The 26,223-nt window shown below is 39.8% G+C and overlaps 1 protein-coding gene and 1 non-coding gene across 2 annotated transcripts; one reads left to right on the forward strand and one right to left on the reverse strand.

Moving 5' to 3' along the window:
- Positions 1–4,477: 4,477 nt before the first annotated feature.
- Positions 4,478–4,584, reverse strand: LOC111884552 (small nucleolar RNA R71). The gene has a single exon (XR_002847813.1). It is a non-coding gene; the product is annotated as a small nucleolar RNA R71 (small nucleolar RNA).
- A 3,501-nt stretch (positions 4,585–8,085) lies between these two features.
- Positions 8,086–8,592, forward strand: LOC122196127 (uncharacterized). The gene has a single exon (XM_042898456.1). The coding sequence runs from the start codon at positions 8,086–8,088 to the stop codon at positions 8,590–8,592; it is 507 nt and encodes a 168-aa protein (XP_042754390.1).
- The last annotated feature ends 17,631 nt before the right edge of the window (positions 8,593–26,223 follow it).

Below are 26,223 nucleotides of genomic sequence, written 5' to 3' on the forward strand. Positions count from 1 at the left end.
ATTTCTTATGGGTTTCCCCATAGAATTCGTCCACTGCTTAATATAAGGCAATCCATAGCCCAAATTGCAATTATCCTATAATTACAATTCCAGTCCCTTAAGTTTAATTAATCTCTTTTAGTCACAAAATTAATTACCAATTAATTATTGACTAATATTAATTAAACAATATGATTTCTCCTTTAATATATTATTCTCATAATATATTAATAAATCATATTTAATCCTTTTTCTCCATAATTCATCCTATCAAGTTGCTTTGGTGAAGGCAACCCAAAAGGACCATGCACCATCGGGTCAAGTACATACCAAAATAGTTATGGACTTAGACACTAATCCAACAAAAGATGTGGCCCTATAGGATCATATGTCCTTAGTAATATCAATTAATAATGATTCTTGAGCATATCTCCTACTTGGACAAGATTCATTAGATTGACATAGACAATACTTGACGTCTATCAACAGAATACTACCCCTGACAACATACAAAGGGTGTCATCTCATCAACAACCAATTCCAGGAGCTTAAAGCTACAATTGTTACTAAAGACGTGGTATCAACTATCCCTTTGTCTCAAACATCATGTTTAACATGAGATATGGATCACAATCAATCTCATATGGCATTCAACTTTTTGGTGAGGCCTTAGATATCCAACTCTCAACAAATAGGAGGAACAAATCCCATCTTTACTACATACGCTCATCATGTAGTTCATGTCATACCCAACAATGGCGTTTATGACTGCCTTTTATGGAATAGCGTTAAACCATGTCAAAGCACAAAAATTCCAACACTCAAGTCCCAAATATGTATCTTAGGTCGAAGAATACAAAGATATCACCATATATCAAACATCACTTTTGACTATGATCTACAAAGTACTTTTGATGCGGGTTAGGTCCAATACTTATTCTCAAATCAAGTACCTTTGGAGTTTGTAGCAACTCTTGCTATTTTCATCTCCATGAAAATCAACCAATCCATACATATTAGTCTTAGCTCAAAGATGCTCCCATAACTATGAATGACTATGGACATTTAGAATAGCCTAGTTATTTAAGAAATAAACGTGATAATATAGCACACGACAATTATTTAATGAAAGACTATATCCTATATATCAACTCACTATAATATATGTTGCTTGTACTGTTCCGATATCCAAATACTAAATTTCAATCAAATACAACCACTTAGGTTAACAAGATCCTATAGCACCAACGTGACTTTCATGCTTTAGCTAATGAAGGAACTTTGTTAAGTAGATTTGATAAACGTGATTTGTAAAAGCTTTGTGAATACAAACATTTTCAGTTTTATATTTATAACTCATATATAGAGAAAAATATTGAGAATGCTCTAGATGCTTAAATATGACTTAGATACCAATACTTGCGTAATGAGTTTACTCACAATCATAAATTAACTAAACATTAAGAGTCTTCAAATGTGGTTCCCTAAACAGACAATGTAGTCCAACTCTGATGTGTAACTGTAATTAAAATCTACATGGAACTACTATCCATGTAACTTTTTCCTTCATTTGAAATGAGGACACGGTTGATTATGATTGATAATCATCTCAGTCTATTTGGAGTTTAACATATGTGTTACAATTTAAACATAGATTTCTTTCAAATACTCCGAAAATCAGGAATATCTCTCTAGTTCTTTTAAGTACTTTAGAATGTTTTTATAAGTCATACAATGACTTCCTTTCTGAAAATCAGGAAAATATACATGGTATTTATTCGACATGCTCTAAGCATTTTATAAGTCATACAATGACTTCCTTTCTGAAAATCAGGAAAATATACATCGTATTTATTCGACATGCTCTAAGCACACGATGTATCTAGCCTTCATGCATAATCATGACATATATGATTAATCTAATTGTAGAAGCAAATGGAATACAATCATATTATCTGGTTCAAAACATTGTACTAGGATTTTAAGGGATGCTCAAAATCATGTCATGTGGTATTTGACAAGATAACTCTCTCAGAGTCTTTTATCTTAAGATCTTTAAGATTATTGAAAATTAATGCAATTTCTACTTAATCTTTTAAGTCGCAACTTAAAAGATTAAGTAGAAATTGTGCTATGCAATTATCTTATAAGTCACATTTATTATAATTAAATCATGCTACACAATTATCTTATAAGAAAGAAGATTCTTACTTTGAGATGTTAGCTTAATTCTGAAAACATTTTCATTCATGTATGTTTTCTCTTTTGAAAACTCACTTACTCTTTATATTCAAAATATATCGAGGAAGATTAATCAATCCCATACTTGATAATCATACATAAATTCATATCTATGTGCCTTATTAGTTTCTCATCAACTATTGAACAGGTTCAACAACAGTTGAAAAAAACTTGCCAGTTCCAAACTACGATGAATTCAGCTAATGGTTCTTTAGCTCTTAAGGTTCCATATTGCTCTTACTTAGAAAAAGAAGTTTCTAAGTATACGTCTTTTGGAATGATAATTAATGGGATGGTAGAAAACTTCATCCTAAATAATTATTTAGGATAGTTGACATAAATGCAATTAGTAGATTCTAGAGTAACGAATTGAGGAGAATCTAGAGATTAATGAAGACTTCTGGGTAGAAAAATCTTCGAAAATCATCCTTTAAAAGGAGGAGAAGATTGAAGATCAAGAGTTTAGATGATTGTAGCAAGAGATCACAACATACGTTCGGTTTGGTTAGATTAATCATATCTAGTTTATTTCTTATGTGATTTTTTGTTTCTTTTCTACAATGATGAGTTAGATCTTTAGTCTTTCGCTTAGTGTGGATGAACCCTTATACTATGTGTTAGTTTCTAATCTACATGGATTTATAATGTTAGTTTAGCTTGTGTTTGATCTATCAATACCTAACATGTTAAACATTTCAATCCTTGTTGCTTAGATTCAAGTTTAGTGTAGTTAAACGATCACTTTAATTGCATGAACTTGTTTACCTAGTTGTTTATGACCAATAAGCCGCTTGATCTAGTGATTGACCATATCTTACGTATAACAATTTTAACTGTGTTAGAGAACATAATTTGATCATAATTATCTTTGGTTATTTGTCTTGATCATTGATATATAATCTTAGATATATCTTACATAGCCTAATAATATTAAATAATTAATTTAGTGTCCACTTGTGTATGATCATTGCATAGTAGTTCATGAATTAGTGAAAAAATTAGGAGATCAGACCAAGACTTCTAATAACTTTACATTGGTAACCAACTGAATTAATCCATGGCTTGAAACTAACCATAGAAAAATGGGGGATTCAAAGAAAATGAAAGTTTATTCATTCTCTTGATTACAATCGTCTTAATTAGCTGTTAGTTTTAGTTTTTATTTAGGTGAAATGATTAAGTTAATATGAACTCGCAAAATCAAGTAAAAACACCCACTTTAGATGTTCCTTTTTCAAGATTAATTTTTAGTAGTTATTTTACTAGCTAAATACAATTCTCAAATATCGACACCCTACTTACTTTTATTTACTATTCGTTGACTAGGTACACCGCCGAAGTGCAATTAGTTAGTTATGTCGGTTAGGTTTATAAATTTAAAGCTGGTAGTATATAAATTGCACATCAAGTGTTTGGCGTCGTTGCCAAGGAACGACTTATTTCAATTTTTAATTTAATTACTTTTAGTTAATTGATCCTTTTTTGTAGGGTAAAAACTGTAAAACACTAATTTTTAGTTTAAATTATTTTTAATGATTTTATAGTGTTCACGTCGTGACACACCCTCTGTCATGACGCGAAAATTGAGTCTTTCAGTTTTTCGTTTATTTAATTTTTAGTTCATTTTACAGTTTTATTTTGTTTTGTTTCGGTAATATATGAGAAGCGGATCACAACTTCCTATCATGCCACCACTTTAAGATCCCGAATTCATATTCCATAAGAAAAGAGATAAAAAGGTCGACGAATCGAGTAGTAATTTTCATATGGACAAGTTCGAAAGTTTTGAGAAAACTCCCAATAAGAAAGGAATCGGGGATGAGCTAGAAATCGTAGACGATGTAGAAGACGAGATCAAAATTAAAGTAGAAGTGATGGACGACATAACAGAGATGACGATGGAAGAATACAAGAAGCGGATGCGTAACGAAAATAGGTCGGGTTTCGTACCACCCGAAATTCCATCAACCACCAATTTCGAACTTAAGGGGAATTTTATCACTATGCTAAAAGACAACCCATTTTACAGGAAGGATCAAGAGGATGCCTATAAGAATATTGACAAAGTTTTGGACATTGTGAATTACCTTAATGTTCCCAATGTTTCATGCGAATCAGTGTTGCTAAGGATGCCTCCAATAACTTTCAAGGAGCAACAAAAGACTAACTTAATTTACTTCCACCTGGAGCCATTCAGAAACGGGCAAACCTTCAAGAAGAATTCATTCAGTAGTTCAGTCCACCTTCAAAGGTTTCAAGGTTGAAGTAGAATATTACTAACTTTCAATAAGAAAATGGCGAGTCCTTATATGAAGCTTGGGAGAGATACAAGGGATTACTGATGAATTGCCATCAACATGATCTTAATGTTCAACAAAAAGTATCTATATTTTATGATGGGGTAAACGTGACCACTAGGCAACTCCTTGATTTTGAAGAACAATTGACGAAAAAGAATCTAACTACAATCAAGGATTTAAATAAATAATTCGTGAAGCATTCAAGAGAGTAACACAACCCTCGTGAAGATATTACAAGGGGTAAAGGAAAGTAAAGAAGGAGGAAATGAAGGCTTAGCTGTAGTAATGGCAAAACTCAAAAATATGGATCGGAGGAAGATAAAGATGGGTCAATTTATACATGCCATACAAGTGGGTTGTGATAATTGCAGTGGACTGCACTTGACAAAAGATTGTGATTTAGATGAGAACATGAACCGAAAACACAAGCTTTGTTACTTGAGTGGTGACTGGTATGATGAAGATTGAAGGAAGCCTAAGTGGGTATGGTTGCCATGTGATGAATACAAGAAGGATAAAGAAGAAAATTATCGACAAACCGGACGAGGCTACTGAATGATATAGTATGCTCAAGAGTCATATTAAAATAATATTGCTAAGTAACATATGATCCTAAGGGTCCCACTGACAACAACTTGATACAAATAATTATTTATTAGAAATTGATTATCATAGATATTCATAAACTCTTATAATAAATTGGGAAAATATTTATTTGAAGGAAAAATTATTTTATAATACAAGTAACACATTATTTCATAATGTATGAATTAATAAGTCATGTCCAACATTTTGGACTATGTAAGCCTTTTGTCTTTTAGCAAAAAGACAAAGTTTATATCTTATAAACTCCGATTTTATAAAATCTAAACCAAATCTTCTATTTTCTATAAGTACGGTCGGCCATGCATGGGGAAAAGAAGAAGTATGGCTTTCTTAATTCTTTAATCTAAAGTATTTAAGGTATGGTGCATGCTAGGGGACAAAGTTGTCTAAAGTGCTTAATGGTTAAGGACTCTTGGATCATGATTCTATTATAAATAAGTGAAGAGTGCTCACACTTTTTCTTACTTCTTCTTGCTTGTCCGAGAGCACCTCTCCCCTCTCCATCTTCTATCTAAAGTCTTGAACTTTGAATATTTCTTGTTGCTTGCATTATCTCTTTAAGTCATAATCTTGTTTTGACTTAAAGCTTAAGAGTGGTAACTAGTATTACATCAAGTTGGCACATTGTTGTTGTCTCAAGGGTTCATCCTCACTCCATTAACTTCAAAGCCTCCCCTAGAGGACTCAAAGTGCTTTAAAGGTTCTTACCACTTCTTCCTTCCATGGTTGTGTTTTAAACCTCTCCTTTATCTAAAAGATGATCCTTGGTAGGTGATAAATTGTTTATGCTATTTATGAAACTCAACTCTTATGTTTTCCATTATTTGTAGTTTTTGAAACTAAATCTTAAATAAAACCCATCAATTGGAGTTAGAGCCACCTTGCAAGTTTGGTTGAGTTTTTGATGTATGGAAATCTTAGTTTTTGTAGAATATGAATAATTGCTTTTGTATAAAAACAAGTTCATACATATTTTCTTTGACAACTTTATAATTGTTATTTTATGTGACAAAACTTACATGCATTTTTGTCACTTAAAGTTGTCTTATAAAAAACAAATTTTGTTTTATGTTTATATGTATTTTATAGTGCATAAACAAGCCTTGGACCATTTATGTTGTCGTTTGTGTGATTTGGTTGAGAATGGTTTGTAATATTCTTTTATTCATAAAGTATGTAATAAAAGTAGCTAGTTTTTATTCTTGTTATTTTGATGTAATAGATTAGTTTTAGACTAGATTTATTTTATGAAAAATAACAAGATGAAGATGGAGGCCATTTCTTGAAGAACCATGGAGACCCTTGGTTTTATAATGATTTTATAAATATTTGTAAGTTTTATAATGCTTAATAAATTGCAACAAAGTTGATTGTCATTGCAAGTGGGAGCTTGAAGATCACATGAAGAACAAGTTGTAATATCTGGTCCCTTTGTCCCTTAGGAGGGACTTAACACTTTTGTGTTGGCTCACAAAAGTGTTATATGGTTTAAGGCTTGTTTATGTCAAATGCATGCTTGTGTTGTTTATTTTTTAAGTAAATATTTTGTGTGGTTGATAATTTAGTTTTCACAAACCCAAACTATTTTTTGGACAAAATAAACATCACATGGAGTTTGGATTTCAAAATGAAAAAATATGGACATCAGATGTAACATACTCTAGCCATAAGTGTAAAAAATCATGTTTTTATAACTTATTCAAAATCCAAACTATTACTAAACAATATTAAAAGGTTAAAAATGGCTCATACACAAACTTAATACTAGGTATTAATTTTAAAATTGAACCAAGCCGAAATATAAAAACCAGGTTTTTATAAGAACCCTAAAAGTTATTTTTGAAAAAAATTGATACCATGACATATTGGATGCATGCAATTGTCATGATATCACATGTTTTTAAATAGAATAATAACAACATACAAATCCATTTTTCAAAATGCAAGTCTATGCCATCCAACTTTAGAAACAGTTGCACATCACTTGTATAATGCTAGTGGGATAAAGGATACATAACCATTAGTATCATCTTTTGGTGGCGAAAGTATTTTTGCGATTTCTATAACCAAGTTATAGGCCAATTACACAAGTTTGTCTAATTGGATGACTTGATTGGAAACTTCTTTTGATAAAGGTCATCTAAGCAAGAGTGTTCCATGGCATAGATGAGACCAAGCATGTCAAATTAACAAATGGATTGTTAAGGGACTCATAAATCTAGGAATTACAAATGGTGTAATTAATACAAGTTATTTACCTTGTTAAAAGTGGGTAAATGGGATAAAGGATACCTAATCATTTATTTAATTTTCAACATGGATCCTAGACTTTAAATAAATAATGTTTTTGGAAACAAAAGGGTATTATTATTTAAAGAATTAAATACTAAATGAAAAATTTGTTAAACTTTTGTAAATGACTCCACCAATTACTGTAACACATCACCAAATGAACATTCGATCAATTCTTGACAAAGAAAAGCTCAACCACTCCAACTTTTTGGATTGGCATAGAAATTTAAGAATCGGTTTAAAACAAGAAAAGAAAGACTATGTCCTTGAAAACCAAACTCCTGATGAACCATATGCTCTCCCAAAGGTTGCACATGATGCCTAGCTAAAGAATATAGATGATTCACTTGATGTTTAATGTCTTATGCTTTCCTCTATGGTTACCGATCTTCAGCAGGATCTGGAACACTACACTACCTTTGACATGATTGAACATCTCAAGGAGATGTTTGGTAAACAAGCTAGAACTGAAAGGTTTGACACTATGAGAGCACTTCATGCCATGAAAATGGAGGAGAATGGGAATGTGAGCACACATGTTCTTAAGATGAAAAGTTACATGGATCAATTGGAGAGATCGGGCTTTCCATATCCACAAGACTTGGCTACAGATATCATTCTAAACCCTTTGCCAAACTCTTAAAATGTTTTCATCATGAACTACAACATGAATGGGTGGGAGAAACCTATCTCTGAGTTGCACGGGATGCTGAAAACTCCAAAAAAGAATATCCCAAGTAAAACTCCCCAAGTGCTCATGATTAGGGAAGGAAAAGTCAAGAAGACCAAAGGCAAGAACTTCAAGGGAAAGCCACAAGCTGGCAAGGGCAAAGGAAAGAAAGCTTCCCAAAACCCACCACCTAAAAAGAAGGAAAAGGTTGCCAAAGATGACACATGCTTTAAGTTTGGAGTTGTCAGGAATTGGAAAAGGAATTGTCCTAAGTACCTTGCAGAGTCGAAGAACAAGAAGGCCGAGGAAGGCCCTTCAGGTACATCCATTTTCATGATTGAAATGGGATTATTTACTTTTTCATCAAGCACTTGGGCATTAGATACTGGTTGTGGAACTTATATTTGTAATTGGTTACAAGGGTTCATAAAGAGTAGGGAACTGAAGACAGATGAGATGGTATTGCATGTGGGCAATGGAGCAGGGTTACAGTCCAAGCAATAGAGCATTTTGATTTACATTTACCGTATCGTATGTACTTAACATTAAAAAATGTGTGTTTGATCACCTCTATTACTAAAAATATTGTATCAGTTTCCCGTTTGTGAAAATCTGGTTATGATTTCAAATTTGTTGATGATAACATTCACTCCTTCTTGAAAAGAATCTTCTATTTTGAGGCTAGACCAATAAATGGAATTTATGAACTAAACCAAGATGACACCACAAACAATAAGTCCATTTATCATGTCAACACCAAAAGGCTCAAACCAGATTTGAACCAAAAAATATATATGGAAATGTCGCCTTGGACATATAAACAAGAAATGCATATCTCAACTCCAAAAGAGTAGACTTTTGGTGGCAAATGACACTGAGTCATTTGACATATGTGAATCTTTTTGATGTGGCAAGATGACAAAATCCCCTTTCTTTTGGACAAGTGAAAGGACAAATGTTTTATTATGCTTCATACACACCGATGTATGTGGACCTTTTAAAATAATGTCAAGATATGGTGAGAGATATTATATCACCCTCACTGACGACTAAAGTCGTTTTGGTTATGTGTATTTGATGAAACATAAACATGATGCATTTGAAAATTTTAAATTGTTTCAAAGTGAAGTTAAAAATCAACTCGACAATATAATAAAAATCCTTTGTTCGGATAAAGGAGGCGAGTACTTGAGCCAAGAGTTCCAAGACCATCTAAGGAGTCGTGGGATTATCTCACAACTCACTCCACCTAGAACACCACAACTTAATGGTGTTTCTGAGAGGAGAAATCGAACCTTACTTAATATGGTTCGATCTATGATGGGTTGAAGTACCCTTCCTTTATCATTTTGGAGTTATGCGTTACTCACCGCAGCCCGTATCTTGAATATGGAACCAACTAAGAAGGTATAGAAAACACCTTATGAGACGTGGTATGGAAGACCTCCATCCTTATCTTATATGAAAGTTTTGGTATGCAAATCTTATGTTAGACAAGATACTTCCAGCAAACTTGAGCCTAGATATACCAAATGCATCTTTGTAGGATATCCCAAAGATTGTTTAATTAGGATATTAATTTTACATCCCTAGTGAAAATAAGATCTTCATTTCACGAAAATCTGAATTCTTAGAAAGCAAGTTTCTAATGGATGAGGCAAGTGGCAGGCATGTGGAACTTGAATAAGATCAAGAACCTCAACCTGATGCATCTTTAGTTGGCACTAGTACTAAACAAGAGGTCGTTGAAGATAAATAGATCACTGTCCTTCAACCTACTAAAACAGACGACATTCACAGATCTAGTAGAATTCGTCATGAACCTGAGAGATATGGATTTCTCATTGATGAGTGCTTCGTAATGACGAATGCTGATGAGCTGGTCAACTACCAACATGCAATGACAGATCCCGAATCTGCCAAATGGCTTGAAGCCATGAACGCTGAGATGCAATCCTTGAGAGGAAATCAAGTCTGGGACTTGGTTGATCTTCCTCCCAATAGCAAGACTGTTGGAAGTAAGTGGGTCTTCAAGAAGAAGACTGACATGGATGGCAACTTACACACACTCAAAGCAAGATTGGTTGCTAAAGGATTCACTCAAACTCATGGGGTTGATTATGATGAAACCTTTTCACCGATCACTATGATTAAATCAATTAGGATACTACTTGCCATAGCTGCATGTTATGACTATGACATATGGCAAATGGATGTCAAAACCGCTCTTCTAAATGGACACTTGGAAGAAGATGTCTACATGGATTAGCCCGAAGGTTTTTTCGACCTAAAGAATCCTAATAAAGTGTGTAAGCTCAAGGGATGCATTTATGAGTTAAAGCAAGCATCTCGTAACTTGAATCATCATTTCGATGATGAAATCACAAAGTACGATTTTATTAGAAATGAAGATGAATCTTGTGTTTACATGAGAACTAGTGGGAGTTCGGTGACATTCTTGGTCCTATATGTGGATGACATATTGATCATGGGAAATCACTTTCCAACTTTACAAGGTGTAAAAACTCGGCTTAGAAAGTGTTTCTCAATGAAGGACCTAGGTGAGGCACAATACATTCTTGGAATCAAAATATATAGAGATAGATCAAAACGATTAATAGGTTTACGCCAAGGTACATCTATTGAGAAAGTATTGAAATGGTTCAATATGGAAAACTATAAAAGAGGATTTGTGCCCATGGCACATGACACATGGCACTGTACTAAGCTCATCTCAATGTCCTAGCACAAAGGCCGTGCTAGACAAGATGAAAGATATTCCATATGCTTCTGCAATTGGATCCATCATGTATGCCATGAATTGTACAAGACCTGATCTTGCTTATGCTATGAGCATGTTAATCAAGTTCCAACAAAATCCATGGGAAAGTCATTGGAGTGATGTTTTAGAACATCCTAAAGTACTTGCGAAGAATTAAGGATTTGTTCCTCGTCTATGGAGGCATGGAAGAAAGCGTAAGTGTGAAGTGCTACACTAATGTGTCCTTCACAAACTGATCGAGATGATTGCAAATCTCAATTAGGATATGTGTTCATTATCAATAGGGGTGTTGTGTCTTTGAAAAGCTCCAAGCAAAGTGTTGTTGCGCAATCCACTATAGAGTCATAATACATTGTTGCGTCTGAAGCTGCACAAGAGGCTGCTTGGATGAAGAAATTCATTGGGGGTCTAGGGGTAGTCCCTACCATTCAGGACCCCCTAGACATTTTTTGTGACAATGAGGGTGTTATTGCTTTGGAAAAAGAACCTCGAGCACACAAGAAGACCAAGCATATTAGCTGGAGATTCAACTTCATCTGGTATAAAGTTGAAGAAGGTGAAATTAGTATTCGCAAAGTTCACACTGATCAAAATTTGGCGAACCCTTTCACGAAGCCTCTTCCTTAAGCAAAGTTTGAAGGACATGCTTGAGGAATAGGACTTCACTATTCTAGTGATTGGATTTGATCTATGTATTAATATTGAATATTGGAACATTATATAACATCATCTATTGTAATGACTATGATATATATGGCATATGATCTTTTCATTAAATATTTGTTGTGTTCTTTATTAACATGTTTAATCCTTAAGTGAGTTTATTCACTCGAAAACTCTATAGTCAGTTATTATTGTGGGAGCAATAAATAAGACTAATATAAAATAGGATGGTTGAGAAAGCGTTGTAACCATTTTCATAGATACTTACTAGAAAGTAAGTATTGGAGTGAACCATTCAAGATCACTTCATGGATCGTTGTCATGAATGATACTTGATAAAAGGTAATATCTATATATCGTTTTCACCTGAGATACATATTTTGGACTTGCGTGTGGGGAACGTTATGCTTTGATGTAGTCAAAAGTTGTTCTTTTGTTAAGCAGTTATGAAAGCTATTGTCAGGTGTGATGTAAACCATTAAAAGAGGCGTATGAAGTCAAGATGGGATTTGCTCATCTTATTCGTTGAGAGTTAGAAATCTAATGTAGCACCTGGTTCATGGTATCTAAAATTTATCTAAGTATTTTGCATTTTTAGCCTTGGACTCGACGAGTTGCAGGCCCGACTTGCCGAGTAGAGACGGGATTTGGAACACGTTTATGTTGGCGACTCGGTGAGTCCATATTCTGGACTCGGTGAGTCCCCGCTGTCTGATGAAACCCTAATTTCAAGGGTTTGCACCCTATTTAAACCATCATATGCGCCCCAAGCTCGCCCCCTTCATCCTCAGAGCAACCTTAGCCAAACCCTAGCCTTCCCTTTTGTGATTTGAGTGTTGGTGTGTGTTTCTTTGAAGTTTTGAGGAAGAGAAGGAGGAAAGATCAAAGAAAAGGAGGAAAACAGAAGTTGTGAGCCCATTTCAGAGATTAGTAAGGTAAAACTCGACCTCTTCTTCCGTTTCTATGGTTGAACCTCCATTAGAGCATCTTTAAGACTTTTTGGAACCCTTTTATTGGCTTGGTTGTGGTTTAGAGGACTCCTTGGTTCGTTTAGCTTTCAGATCTGACTACATCTGAGCTCTAGAGGCTCAGATCTACAACCTTTATGGACCATTGTTATGAGCAAGCCTAGATCTACACTTCTAACCCCATTAAAGTCCTTAAATCTCTTGAATGAGCATGAATGCACGTAAAGTTGGAGACTTTACATGAAAAATCAACCCTAGGAACCCAGACCTATGAATGGTATGCACTGGATTCAAGCAGAATCGAGTGTATAGTTCCTGCATGCATGCGAATCGGTGAGTCGTTCTTCTGACTCGATGAGTCGTGTCGCGAGTCCCTGATTTTTCCCCCTTTTTTCATGTATGTTGAGTAGCAGTGAGTCATGGGTGGACTCAGCGAGTCGGAAGCTCGTCTCATCCATGGAGAGACTCGGCAAGTCAATGCCCTGACTCGGCGAGTCCGAGGGAATCTTCTTGCCTCAAGAACAGACTCGGCGAGTTGTTTATACAACTCGGCGGGTCTCAACGTAGAGTGTTCTTCGAGTGAAGATGAACTCGACGAGTTGTTCATACAACTCGGCGAGTAGGATGAAGGAATTTTGGACATCAATTTATAAGGAAAACTCGTCGATTCGATGCCAAACTCGACAAGTAGAGAGGGGATTAAGGTCATTCGAATGGATAGGGACTCGATGAGTTGGCGAGCCAACTCGGCGAGTCGGGTCAACCAGAAGTTGACTTTGACCTTGACTCTTGACATGGGTAGGGGTAAACGGTCATTTTACCCTAAGGACTGTTAGCAGTAATTGACTAAGAGTTTTGTGGGAATTACAGCCGGAGGATTTCTGGAGCAGCAGCAGCAGTAGACAGGCAGTTCCCACGCAGATTAGCAACTACTACGAGGTGAGTTACCTTCCAGTAGTGGTGGGTCTAAGGCCACAATACCGGCCCACCAATAGGAGACGTATGATAGATGATTGTCTCTATGATATCATCTAGGTTTGCTAGTACCTGATATGTTATATGCTAGCATGATATGTTATATGTGATAGTAGTAGAGTTCGGTTGTTAGGACCGGAGGGTAGTCAGACACCCTAGATACGTCTGACAGTATGTAATGTTATGTTTAATGCTAGCAGGATCTGTTATATGAGTTAGAGGTAGTAGGAGGGGAGCAGTCCCCGAGTTCGGTTGTTAGGACCGAAGGGTAGTTCAGACACCCCAGATATGTCTGATAATCTGTTATGTTATGATATGTGATAGTAGTAGTAGTAGGGGGTGAAATAGTCCTCGAGGTTCGGTCGTCAGGACCGAAGGGTAGTCAGCACCCCAGAAAGGCTTGACGAGGGTAGGACGGCACCCCAGAATAGCTGCATGGGTAAGTCGGCACCCCAGAATGGTCGTACCGGGTAGGTCGGGCACCCCAGAATTGCCTGGCAGTATGCATGCTATGTGATTGTATGGTATGTGGTACGATGGGGGAACTCACTAAGCTTCGTGCTTACAGTTTATAGTTTTGGTTTCAGGTACCTCTTCTTCGAAGGGGAAGGAGCTGGTGTGGTAGCGGCACATCACATACATGCTTGTATTCCGCACTATGAGATCTTCTTGGGGATTTGTACTCTGACATTATTATGTTTTATGAAATGGTTTCCGGACACAAGACATCTTTTATGAAATGACATGATCGGTGAATGTTTTATTTCTAATGTTTTGCAAAGTATATGTTTTAAAAATGATTTTTTTTGGCTTGTATTTTGAGGTGTTACAAGTTGGTATCAGAGCCATGGTTTGAGGGATTCGGACACACCTTCGGGGGTGTCTGAACTCAAATCGAGGGATTAAAAGTTTTTAAAGAAGAAAATATTTTCTAAAAAGCTAAGTAAAGAGTTTTAAGAAGGAACGAAGTGTGTGATGTGCGTGAGCAGCCGAGCTCAAGTAAGTATTCCCTAAAGTACCCATACAAGCTTATGTTATGTTTATCAGTTTCAGTAGAACAGCATGCTAGAATAGGACTAAGGATCTAGGAGTGATGCCTTATGTGCCTGCTTTATGTGCTTCAATGTATGAAAATTGCATGCTAGAATTGAGTAGACGGCAGTAGGATAGCCTATTTAGGTTATGCCTGATAGTATGACTTTAGTATTGTATGCTAGTTCAGTTTCTCTCTATGAGGACAAATTTGCTTGAGACTGTTCCCTTTTGTCTGAATGTTGCTTGCTTTGTGCTTCGTGGGACTCTGAGTGATGGGAGTTAGACATTAGGTGAATACGTCACGTCACCTGTGATCAGGGTTGAATAATCTTAGAGTGTTGGATCTGGCCCTATTGCACAACTCTTGTCTGAGTCCAACCGTTGTAGAGCTGAGTCTGTTACTCGAAGGATTATCTGAGCCTCACCACATGTGATGGTATTCAGATAATGGCTAATTGGCATTACAAAGAGGCCTTCAACAGCTGAGGACCGGGTAGGGTGGAGTTAGAGATTTCCCTAGGGCAAGCCTAGGATGAGTATAGTAGTGATCAGCGGTAGTGAAAGGGATCTGGTGGAGTCAAGGCAATCCTTAGAGAAGGTACGGATAGATGTGGAAGGTAGTATGGGCCCGTACTACTGAAAGCAGAGGATCCGTACCCGAACCAAGGAAGGCCAAGATAAGACCAGGGAACTTGTATTGGATGTGATCCCTCAAGAAGTATCAGTATCGCTGACGGTTGTTATTTATGTATTCCAAAATGGTGGTACTACGCTCGAGGCCAACAGTTGGCAGTTCAGGAGAGGGATCGGGTTCGGGATCAGGTTCCGAGCCAGTAGATGAGAGGCTACGCGAGTTCATCGCGTCAGAGATCACCAGGGGCATCCTTGAGTCGACCCCTATTATCTTCGGGTCGATCAAGGAAGGGATAGTCGAGTTGATGGAGGATCGCCTCAGGGCATTCAGGAGCGACATGGCATCTGGCCAGTCGGGATCTCGCACACTGTCCTTTAAGGACTTTAGGAGCAGTGCTGTGCCGGATTTTCACGTGGCGAAGGACCCCATTGCTGCCAAGTGATGGATTGCAGACATTGAGTTTGCACAGTTGACTAGCTTCTGCCTTGAGGGGTCGAAGGTGAGGTTTGCAGCAGGGTGTTTACAAGATCGAGCTAGGGATTGGTAGGAGTCCGTTGGTGACTCGTTGGGAGCCTCGGCTGTCGAGGCTATGACCTGGTCGGACTTCGTGCCAGGTTCAGGGCAGAGTTTGCGCCGGCTGTCGAGCTTCAGCAGCTGGCCAGAGAGTTCTTAGATATGAGGCAGACGACGGAGACGGTGGCGGAGATCACCACCAAGTTCCGGGAGAGAGCATTGTTGGTGCCCCAGTACGCAGGTGATGAGGATATGAGAAGGACCCGCTACCATGACATGCTTCGAGCTGATATTCGGGAGCATGTCAGTTTTTCAGCTTGCCCCACCCTGGACTCTATGATTTCCAGGGCGAGGGAGAGGGAGATAGATCTGCAGAACATCCGGAAGAGGAAGACAGAGGAGGGACAGACAGGAGGGGCTTCGGGGAAGAAACCCAAGGGATCAGATGGTAGGCCGAAAGGCCAGTTAGGACCGAGCCGCTGCAGGAAATGTGGCAGGCCTTATGAGGGGGCATGTAGACTGGGATCGTCGGGCTGCTATAAGTGCGGAAAGACGGGGCATTTCAGCAGGGATTGTACCGCCCCTACACCTGTGATACAGACGTCTGAGTTGCTGTGTTTCCACTGCAACCAGAAGGGCCACAAGAAGGCCAATTGCCCCCAGTTGACAGCAGCGGCGCCAGTGAAGGCACCAGCTCCAGCGACCCTACGGATCACTGATGGCCAGAAGGGCAAGGCAGAGGCTCCAATGGTGAGGAGTCGGGCATTTCATCTGACTACCGAGGAGGCACACGCCGCACCCGATGTGGTGACGGGTATAATTCTTTCCCTTTATTTTATTTTACATGATGTTATGTTATTGATATGTGCCCTGTGTTTATGTGTTAGGATCGTTCCATGTGAACGGTATCCCAGTTCAGGTGTTGTTTGACTCGGGTGCCACCCGGTCATTTGTTTCCCTTGCGCTTAGCAAGAGGTTCACTGAGTCTCCAGGCATGTTGGATTGCCCTTCAGAGGTAGAGATTACCGATGATCGATCGATGCGAGCATCAGCAGTGTCCAGGGTTTGTGTTCTAAGGTTATTTGAGGAGCGCTATTTGGTGGATTTGGTTCCCATCCCATTGCGGGGGAACAAGGTGATTATAGGCATGGATTGGTTGAGCCCTAATGGGGCGGTGATAGATTGCGCACAACAACTAGTGCGGATCAGGACCCCAAGTGGGGGAGAGTTGGTGATCCACGGCGAGAGACCACAGCATGGACCCATAGTTTGTTCAGCAGCGAGAGCTAGGTGCTACCTTCAGCAGGGTTGCGCAGGATATGTCGCGTATGTTATGGATACCCGAGAGACGGGTAAGGTGACAGTGAGCAAGGTTCTAGTGGTGCGAGACTACACTGATGTGTTCCCGGAGGAGCTTCCTGGAATACCTCCAGAGCGTCAGGTAGAGGTCAGGATCGACCTAGTTCCTGGTGCGGCTCCGATAGCCAAAGCACCCTATCGGTTGGCTCCTCCCAAGACGCAGGAGTTGTCTACGCAGCTGCAGGAGCTGCTAGACATGGGATTTATTCGACCGAGCAGTTCACCCTGGGGAGCCTCGATCCTATTCGTGAAGAAGAAGGACGGGTCGCATCGGATTTGTATAGATTACCGGGAGCTGAATAAGGTAACGGTGAAGAACCGTTACCCACTCCCGAGGATTGATGACCTCTTTGATCAGTTACAGGGAGCATCTTGGTTCTCCAAGATCGATTTGCGTTCAGGTTATCATCAGATGAGGGTCAGAGAGGAGGATGTACAGAAGACCGCGTTTTGGACGCGTTATGGCCATTATGAGTTCGCGGTGATGCCGTTTGGGCTCACCAATGCTGCTGCCGCGTTCATGGACCTCATGAACCGCGTGTGTAAACTGATGTTGGATCGGTCTGTGATAGTTTTCATTGATGACACCTTGGTTTATTCCAAGACGCGGGAGGAGCACGAGGAGCATCTGAGAGAGGTTTTAGAGGCCTTGAGGAGGGAGAGATTGTATGCCAAGTTCTCCAAATGTGAGTTTTGGTTGCGCGAGGTGCAGTTTCTTGGGCACCTCATCAACCAGAACGGGATTTCAGTAGACCCGGCCAAGGTGGAGGCCGTGATGAGATGGGAGGTTCCGAAGTCTCCATCTGAGATTCGGAGTTTCCTAGGATTAGTAGGCTACTATCGGAGATTCATTCAGGATTTCTCCAAGATAGTTGTACCGCTGACGCGGTTGACTAAGAAAGTCGTGGTCTTTCGATGGTAGCCTGAGCAGCAGGCAACATTTGAGGTTCCGAGGCAGAGATTGTGCGAGGCGCCAATCTTAGCCCTGCTGCAGGGCGTAGAGGATTTTGTGGTATACTGTGATGCGTCTATCTCAGGTTTGGGCACGGTATTGATGCAGAGAGGGCATGTCATTGCCTACGCCTCGAGGCAGCTGAAGCCTCACGAGGCGAAGTACCCGACGCATGATCTAGAGTTGGGGGCGGTGGTCTTCGCCCTCAAGATTTGGCAACATTACCTCTATGGAGTTCGGTGTACCATTTACACGGACCACAAGAGTTTGAGGTACCTCATGGATCAGCCGAATCTGAACATGAGGCAGCGTCAGTGGTTAGATGTGGTGAAGGATTATGATTGCGAGATTCTTTATCACCCGGGGAAGGCCAATTTTGTGGCCTATGCGCTTAGCTGTAAGGCGGCACCGATCAGGGATGTGTGTGTGAGGATGACTGTGGTGACTCCACTGTTAGAGCAGATTCGGGAAGCTCAGCAGGAGGCTATGAAGGAAGAACATCAGAAGAGCGAGCGAATAGTGGGTCAAGTCACCTCCTTCGATTATGATAGCCGAGGATTATTGACACTACACCGAAGGGTGTGGGTGCCGTATCACGGAGGCGTGCGCCAGATCTTGATGGAGGAGGCGCACAAATCCTGATTCTTTATTCATCCAGCGGCGACGAAGATGTATAGGGATCTTCGTCTAGACTATTGGTGGCCCTGCATGAAGCGGGATGTGGCTTGGTACGTTGAGCGGTGCTTGACCTGCAGGAAGGTCAAGGCCGAGCATCAGAGACCGCACGACAAGATGCAGCCGTTGGATATCCCGTTATGGAAATAGGAAGATATTACGATGGATTTTATCACAAAGCTTCCCAGGACTGCACGAGGAGTAGATTCGATTTGGGTCATCGTGGATCGGTTGACCAAGAGCGCCCATTTTATTCCGATTCAGGAGAGCATCTCAGCCGAAAAGTTGGCCGATATCTATATCCGAGAGATAGTGGCGCAGCACGGGGTGCCGGTGTCAGTGATATCAGACAGAGATGTGAGTTTCACTTCCAGGTTTTGGAAGAAGTTTCATGACGAGTTGGGCACTCGTCTGCATTTTAGCACCGCCTTTCACCCGCATACGGATGGTCAGAGCGAGTGGACCATCCAGACTTTGGAGGATATTTTGCGGGCGTGCATGCTAGACTTCGGTGGTAGCTAGGATACCTATCTTCCCTTGGCTGAGTTCTCGTACAACAACAGCTACCACGCGAGTATCGACCGCCCTCCTTTCGAGATGTTGTACAGACGGAGGTGCAGGACCCCGATATGTTGGGGGAAGTTGGCCAAAGGGTCATGGGGAGCACAGAGGTGGTGCTCAAGACGACTGAGAGAATCCAACAGGTTTGAAGCAGGCTTCAGACTGCGCAGAGTCGGCAGAAAAGTTACGCAGACAAGTGTCGATCAGACCTGGAGTTCCAGGTCGGGGATATGGTTCTCCTGAAGGTGTCGCCTTGGAAGGGCGTCATTCGATTTAGGAGGCAGGGCAAGTTGGGCCCAAGATACATTGGTCCGTTCAGGGTTGTAGCCCGGGTGGGCAAGGTGGCATATAGGCTGGATCTCCCAGCCGAGCTCAGTAAGAACCACAACACCTTCCATGTCTCCCAGCTGCGGAACTGCCTAGTGGATGATTCAGCGGTGGTGCCGTTATAGGATATCCAGCTTGATGACAGCCTGAATTACATTGAGCGCCAGTCGCAATCCTCGACCGGAAGTCGAAGGATCTGAGGAACAAGAGGGTGGAATTAGTGAAGGTGCAATGGCAGCACCGAAAGGGTTCAAAGTGGACTCGGGAGCCGGTGGAAGAAATGATGGAGCATTACCCTGAGTTGTTTCAGGATCGAGCAACAGACTTCGAGGACGAAGTCTAAAATAAGTGGGGGAGATTTGTAGCACCTGGTTCCTGGTATGTAAAATTTATCTAAGTATTTTGCATTTTTAGCCTTGGACTCGGCGAGTTGCAAGCCCGACTCGCCGAGTAGAGATGGGAGTTGGAACACATTTAAGTTAGCGACTCGGCGAGTCTATATTCTGGACTCGGCGAGTCCCCTCTGTCTGATGAAACCCTAATTTCAAGGGTTTGCACCCTATTTAAACCATCATATGCGCCCCCTTCCCCTTTGTGATTTGAGTGTTGGTGTGTGTTTCTTTGAAGTCTTGAGGAAGAGAAGGAGGAAAGATCAAGGAAAAGGAGGAAAATAGAAGTTGTGAGCCCATTTCAGAGATTAGTAAGGTAAAACTCGACCTCTTCTTCTGTTTCTATGGTTGAACCTCCATTAGAGCATCTTTAAGACTTTTTGGAACCCTTTTATTGGCTTGGTTGTGGTTTAGAGGACTCCTTGGTTCGTTTAGCTTTCAGATCTGACCACATCTGAGCTCTAGAGGCTCAGATCTACAACCTTTATGGTCCATTGTTATGAGCAAGCCTAGATCTACACTTCTAACCCCATTAAATTCCTTAAATCTCTTGAATGAGCATGAATGCACGTAAAGTTGGAGACTTTACATGAAAAATCAACCCTAGGAACCCAGATCTATGAATGGTATGCACTGGATTCAAGCAGAATCGAGTGTATAGTTCCTGCATGCATGCGACTCGGTGGGTCGTGTCGTGAGTCCCTGATTTTCCCCCTTTTTTTGTGTATGCTGAGTAGCAGTGAGTCATGGGTGGACTCGGTGAGTCGGAAGCCAGACTCATCCATGGAGGGACTCGGCGAGTCCAAGGCAATCTTCTTGCCTCAAGAAGAGACTCGGCGAGTTGTTCATACAACTAGGCGAGTCTCAGCATAGAGTGTTCTTCGAGTGAAGATGAACTCGATGAGTTGTTCATACAACTCGGCGAGTAGGATGAAGGACTTTTTGACATCATTTTAGAAGGAAAACTCATCGAGTCAATGCCAAACTCGACGAGTAGAGACGGTATTAAGGTCATTTCAATGGATAGGGACTCGACGAGTTGGCGAGCCAACTCGGCGAGTCGGGTCAACCAAAAGTTGAGTTTGACCTTGGCTCTTGACTTGGGTAGGGGTAAACGGTCATTTTACCTTGAGGACTGTTAGCAGTAATTGACTGAGAGTTTTGTGGGAATTACAGCTGGAGGATTTCCGGAGCAGCAGCAGCACTAGACAGGCAGTTCCCACGCATATCAGCAGCTACTACGAGGTGAGTTACCTTCCAGTAGCGGTGGGTCTAAGGCCACAATATCGGCCCACCAGTAGGAGACGTATGATAGATGATTGTCTCTGTGATATCATCTAGGTTTGCTACTACCTAATATGTTATATGCTAGCATGATATGTTAGATGTGATAGTAGCAGAGTTTGGTTGTTAGGACCGGAGGGTAGTCAGACACCCCAGATACGTCTGATAGTATGTGATGTTATGTTTATACGCTAGAATGATCTGTTATATGAGTTAGAGGTAGTAGGAGGGGAGCAGTCCCCAAGTTCGGTTGTTGGGACCGAAGGGTAGTTCAGACACCCCAGATATGTCTGACAATCTGTTATGTTATGATATGTGATAGTAGTAGTAGTAGGGGCTGAAATAGTCCCTGAGGTTCGGTCATCAGGACCGAAGGGTAGTCAGCACCCCAGAATGGCTTGACATGGGTAGTCAGCACCCCAGAATGGCTTGGCGCGGGTAGGACGGCACCCCATAATGGCCGCATGGGTAGGTCGGCACCCTAGAATGGCCGTACCGGGTAGGTCGGACACCCCAGAATTGTCTGGCAGTATGTATGCTATATGATTGTATGGTATGTAGTACGATGGGGGAACTCACTAAGCTTCGTGCTTACAGTTTACAGTTTTGGTTTCAGGTAGTTCTTCTTCGAAGGGGAAGGAGCTGGCGCGGTAGCGGCATATCACATACATGCTTGTATTCCGCACTATGAGATCTTCCTGGGGATTTGTACTCTGACATTATTATGTTTTATGAAATGGTTTCCGGACACAAGACATCTTTTATGAAATGACATGATCGGTGAATGTTTTATTTCTAATGTTTTGCAAAGTATATGTTTTAAAAATGATTTTTTTTTGGCTCGTATTTTGTGGTGTTACATCTAAGGCCTGATGTAAAGTTTAAAACTTATATGAGATTGAATGCGATATATATCTCATGATTCAACATGATGTCTGTAGCAAAGGGATAACCGATAAACTTACCTTACCAACCAATTATAACTTTGACTTTATGAAATATAAACCAAATCTTCTCTTTTCCATAAGCATGGATGGCCATGCATGCGGAAAATAAGAAGTATGGCTTTCTTAATTCTTTAATCTAAAGTACTCAAGGTATGGTGCATGCTAGGGGACGAAGTTGTCTAAAGTGCTTAATGGTTAAGGACTTGTGGACCATGATTCTATTATAAATAAGTGAAGAGTATTCACATTTTTTCTTACTTTTTCTTGCTTGGCCGAGAGCACATCTCCCTTCTCCATCTTCTCGCTAAAGTCTTGAACTTTGAAGATTTCTTGTTGCTTGCATTCTCTCTGTAAGTCATAATGTTGTTTTGACTTAAAACTTAAGAGTTGTAACTAGCATTACTTCAAGTTGGCACATTTTTGGTGTCTCAAGGGTTCATCCTCACTCCATCAGCTTCCAAGCCTCCCATAGAGGACTTTAAATGCTTCAAAGATTGTTACCACTTCTTCCTTCTATGGTTGTGTTTTAAATCTCTCCTTTACTTTCAAGATGATCCTTGGTTGGTGATAAATTGTTTATGCTATTTATAAAACTCAATCGTACCGTTTGCCATTATTTGTAGTTTTTTAAACTAAGTTTTAAATAAAACCCATCAGCTACTACCAAAAAGATCAACCACCACCCGAGAGGAAACTTGATTTCGATTCAATGTTGAATAGATTCATGGAAGCTAGTGAAAAGAGACATGATGCTACTAATGCTATAATTAGAAACCAACAAGTCTCCATTCAAGACATTAAGACTCAACTCGGGCACCTGACCAAACTTGTGAACGAACGACTACTAGCTAAAAATTCCAATTTGAAACCGCAACTACACATCATGGAGATCTCCACTAAAGAAGACACTATCTCTTAGACTCTAGTGATCTTAACTGAACCCAGAAAGCAGCCTGGTCCACAACCAAAGTAAGTGAATTCCGAAGAAGAAAAACAATTCGCCCAGTTTTCACGACGTGATGAGTAGTCTGTCACGTCGTGGCCTTAACAGACTCACACAAACACTTCTTCTGTCAAGCTATATCAACCATATTTTCCTTATCCTTCTTAAGCAAGTTAAAATCTTCTAGAACAAGAGCATACAAGATTCATCAATCAAATAAAAGAAATTCCAATTAATATCTTGTTCATTGAAGCCACAACTAAAATGCTCGAATGTGTGAAATTTCTTCAAGATCTTCTTAACACTCGTCAAGAACTAGAAAAGATGTCCAAGGTCGTTCTTATTGAACAATGTTCATCGGTCATAATTGAAGAAATAGAAAAAAAGATGGGAGATATAGGAAGCCTAACTTTCCTATGTGAGTTTGGAAATGCCATGAAGACATTTGCTTTAGCCGATTATGGAGCTAGTAATAATTTGATGTCTTATTCTTTCTATCAAAAGCTTTGTAACATCCCAAAAGTAGTGATAAAAGTTTTATTTAAAAATTCATTAATCCCATACATCATATGTCTCGAAAACATCCAAAATACAACTTTCCAAACATCAAAGTAAAGAAATCATAATCGCGGAAACATTAGGGGGGGATGTTGTGCCATCACGTCGGGCCCTTCCCTTTCGCACCAAAAGTATTTGAAACCATAAACATAACTATAAGCAAAAAGGTTAGTGATCTTCCCCAAAATACCACATACAACATACATATAAATATAATAGCACGAGGCTGTGTCGAGTCCGCATCAACCGACGTATTCGTATCAACCCCATTTCAGCAAGTAGCTGTGTTGGGTCTTTATCAAGCCCCAGGTATGTATCAACCCCGAGTCGATAATGACTCCTAACCCAGAGCAGCTCAATGCATACATCATGCATTCATATAATTAATAGTCACATGGTCATATACATCCAACACATACGAATCCGCAGGCCGTCATTGATGCCTTCGACCCACTAGTATGGTGAGAAGATTCGCCTCACAGAAAATGCACAAGTGCTACAACTCACACTGACAGAGTACCATTACTACCCACCACCTAATCAGTAAACCAAATAAACCTTGAACTCTTTATCTGAAATAGGTTCCTAACCAAAAGTTAGCTCAAGTCAAAGGTTAAAGTCAACGATCAACATTGACTTTGGTTAACCTCCATGTTGTGGCCACCTATGGCTACGTCGTGTGTGACAACCCGAAATTTCCATTCTGTACAAAACTATATCACTTCAATAGAAGTTATAGCAGTCACAGTTAATTTTCAGACTTTTTCGCGTAAGTTTGAGTAATTCAGGGTTTACACTTCAGGAAATATCAGGAGAGTGGGTGCACTAGGGTTTTGTGCAACACTATTATTCCAACACTCTATTATATTAGAGATCATTTCTGGAATAAAAATATTTTCTGCCAAAAATATCTCAGGACTATAAATAGATTTCTGAACCAAATTCATTCATTATTCACATTTCCAACTAGAGAAAAGCCATTTTCTCTTTGACGGATCTTCGGGTTTTTATCCCAAATTGCGAGTACCCTTTTCTAGTAGTGTTAGAATGCTTATTATGTGTTTATAACATGATTTAGAAGGCTAAATCACTAGATCTAGGAGTTTACTCCCCAAGGTGTTCTTGGGCGGTAAACTCCCAAAACAAAGCCAAAACCGACCCTTGTGTTATACCACTGCCCTAGACTCATTTGTATATGTATTTAGGACAAGAAAACATCCATAAAGCACCCAAGTTTGGGAGTTCACGGCCCAAGAGTTTCATAGGCCGTAAACTCCCTTTTCAACCTCAAAATGGTGTTTTAAGGCCACTAAAGCTTTAAGGCTTTTATCAAGGCTAGTTCCCATTTAATCTAAGGCCTTAAACACATCAAAGAACACCAACAAATGAGAGTTTACGGCCCAAGTGTATCTTAGGCCGTAAACTCCATAGAAATGGACCAAAGGGTGTTTTTAAGACACCTAAAGCCCTAGACCTTTACATGGAAATGTTCCCCACTTAATCTAAGGACCAAAGCACATCAAAACCACATTTCAAAGTGAGTTTACGGCCATGACATGGTTCATGGGCCGTAAACTCATTAAAGGGGCACCAAAGTGTGTCAATGGTCCTCATTAGCTTTAAACAATTGACTAGAACCTATCCTTTAAATGCATGAGGCTTGAAAACAACAAAAACAACACCCCAAGGGAGTTTACGGCCGTAAACTCCAAGGGGAATGGCCTTGGGTCCGTAAACTCCTAAATGGAGTGTTTCTAGACCGTAAACCCCTTCAAGGATGGAACCACCAAGTTAAAATAATTCTAGAAAGAATTTGGGACTTCAAAACACACAAATACCCCATGGTTGGGAGTTTACGGCCGTAAACTCAAGAGTTTACAACCGTAAACTCCATGTGTGTTAGTATATGAGGAGTAAACTCATATATGGGGTCCTTTGGAACCCTAAACACAAATACCTTGTCCCACAATAGCTTAGATGCAATCCTTAGGGCTTAAAACACTTATATAAAGTGTTTATTATGTCTAGGATGTCTTAACTTTATCAATTAGTGATTTAAGACTAATTGAATGCATATATGTGTGATTATATGTTCAGTAGGATCGTAGTGTGTGTACAAGTCCTCGTTTGACACGTAGCCATCCTATACCGTTCAGTTCATCCCAATCACCAACTACAGGTGAGTTCATACCCCTAATCAATATTTTAAATGATTTTAAATGCTTTAATGGGGGGGGGGGGGGAATATAAGTAGAAACAAACATTTTATTGAATCATTAATATGTATTTTATAACTGTGCTTGTCATTTAACAGATTTCACATGCTACAAAAATGTGATGCATGAAATGGTTTTACATCTTAAAAACGCATTGTTACCAAATGTTTTACCTTTGAAATGTTTATCAAAAATGACATCAAGTCATTGTTAATTATTGTTCAAAACCCATAAGATGTCTTACAAAACCATTTTACATTCTTGAACTAAACTATGCATATACACTTATATTCTTATATATGTATTGATGTTATACTTTACATCTTTCATTTAGTTTCCCACACCCTTGAGTAG

The sequence above is a fragment of the Lactuca sativa genome, chromosome 9 (genome assembly GCF_002870075.4).
Source record: "Lactuca sativa cultivar Salinas chromosome 9, Lsat_Salinas_v11, whole genome shotgun sequence".
Lineage (NCBI taxonomy): Eukaryota > Viridiplantae > Streptophyta > Magnoliopsida > Asterales > Asteraceae > Lactuca > Lactuca sativa.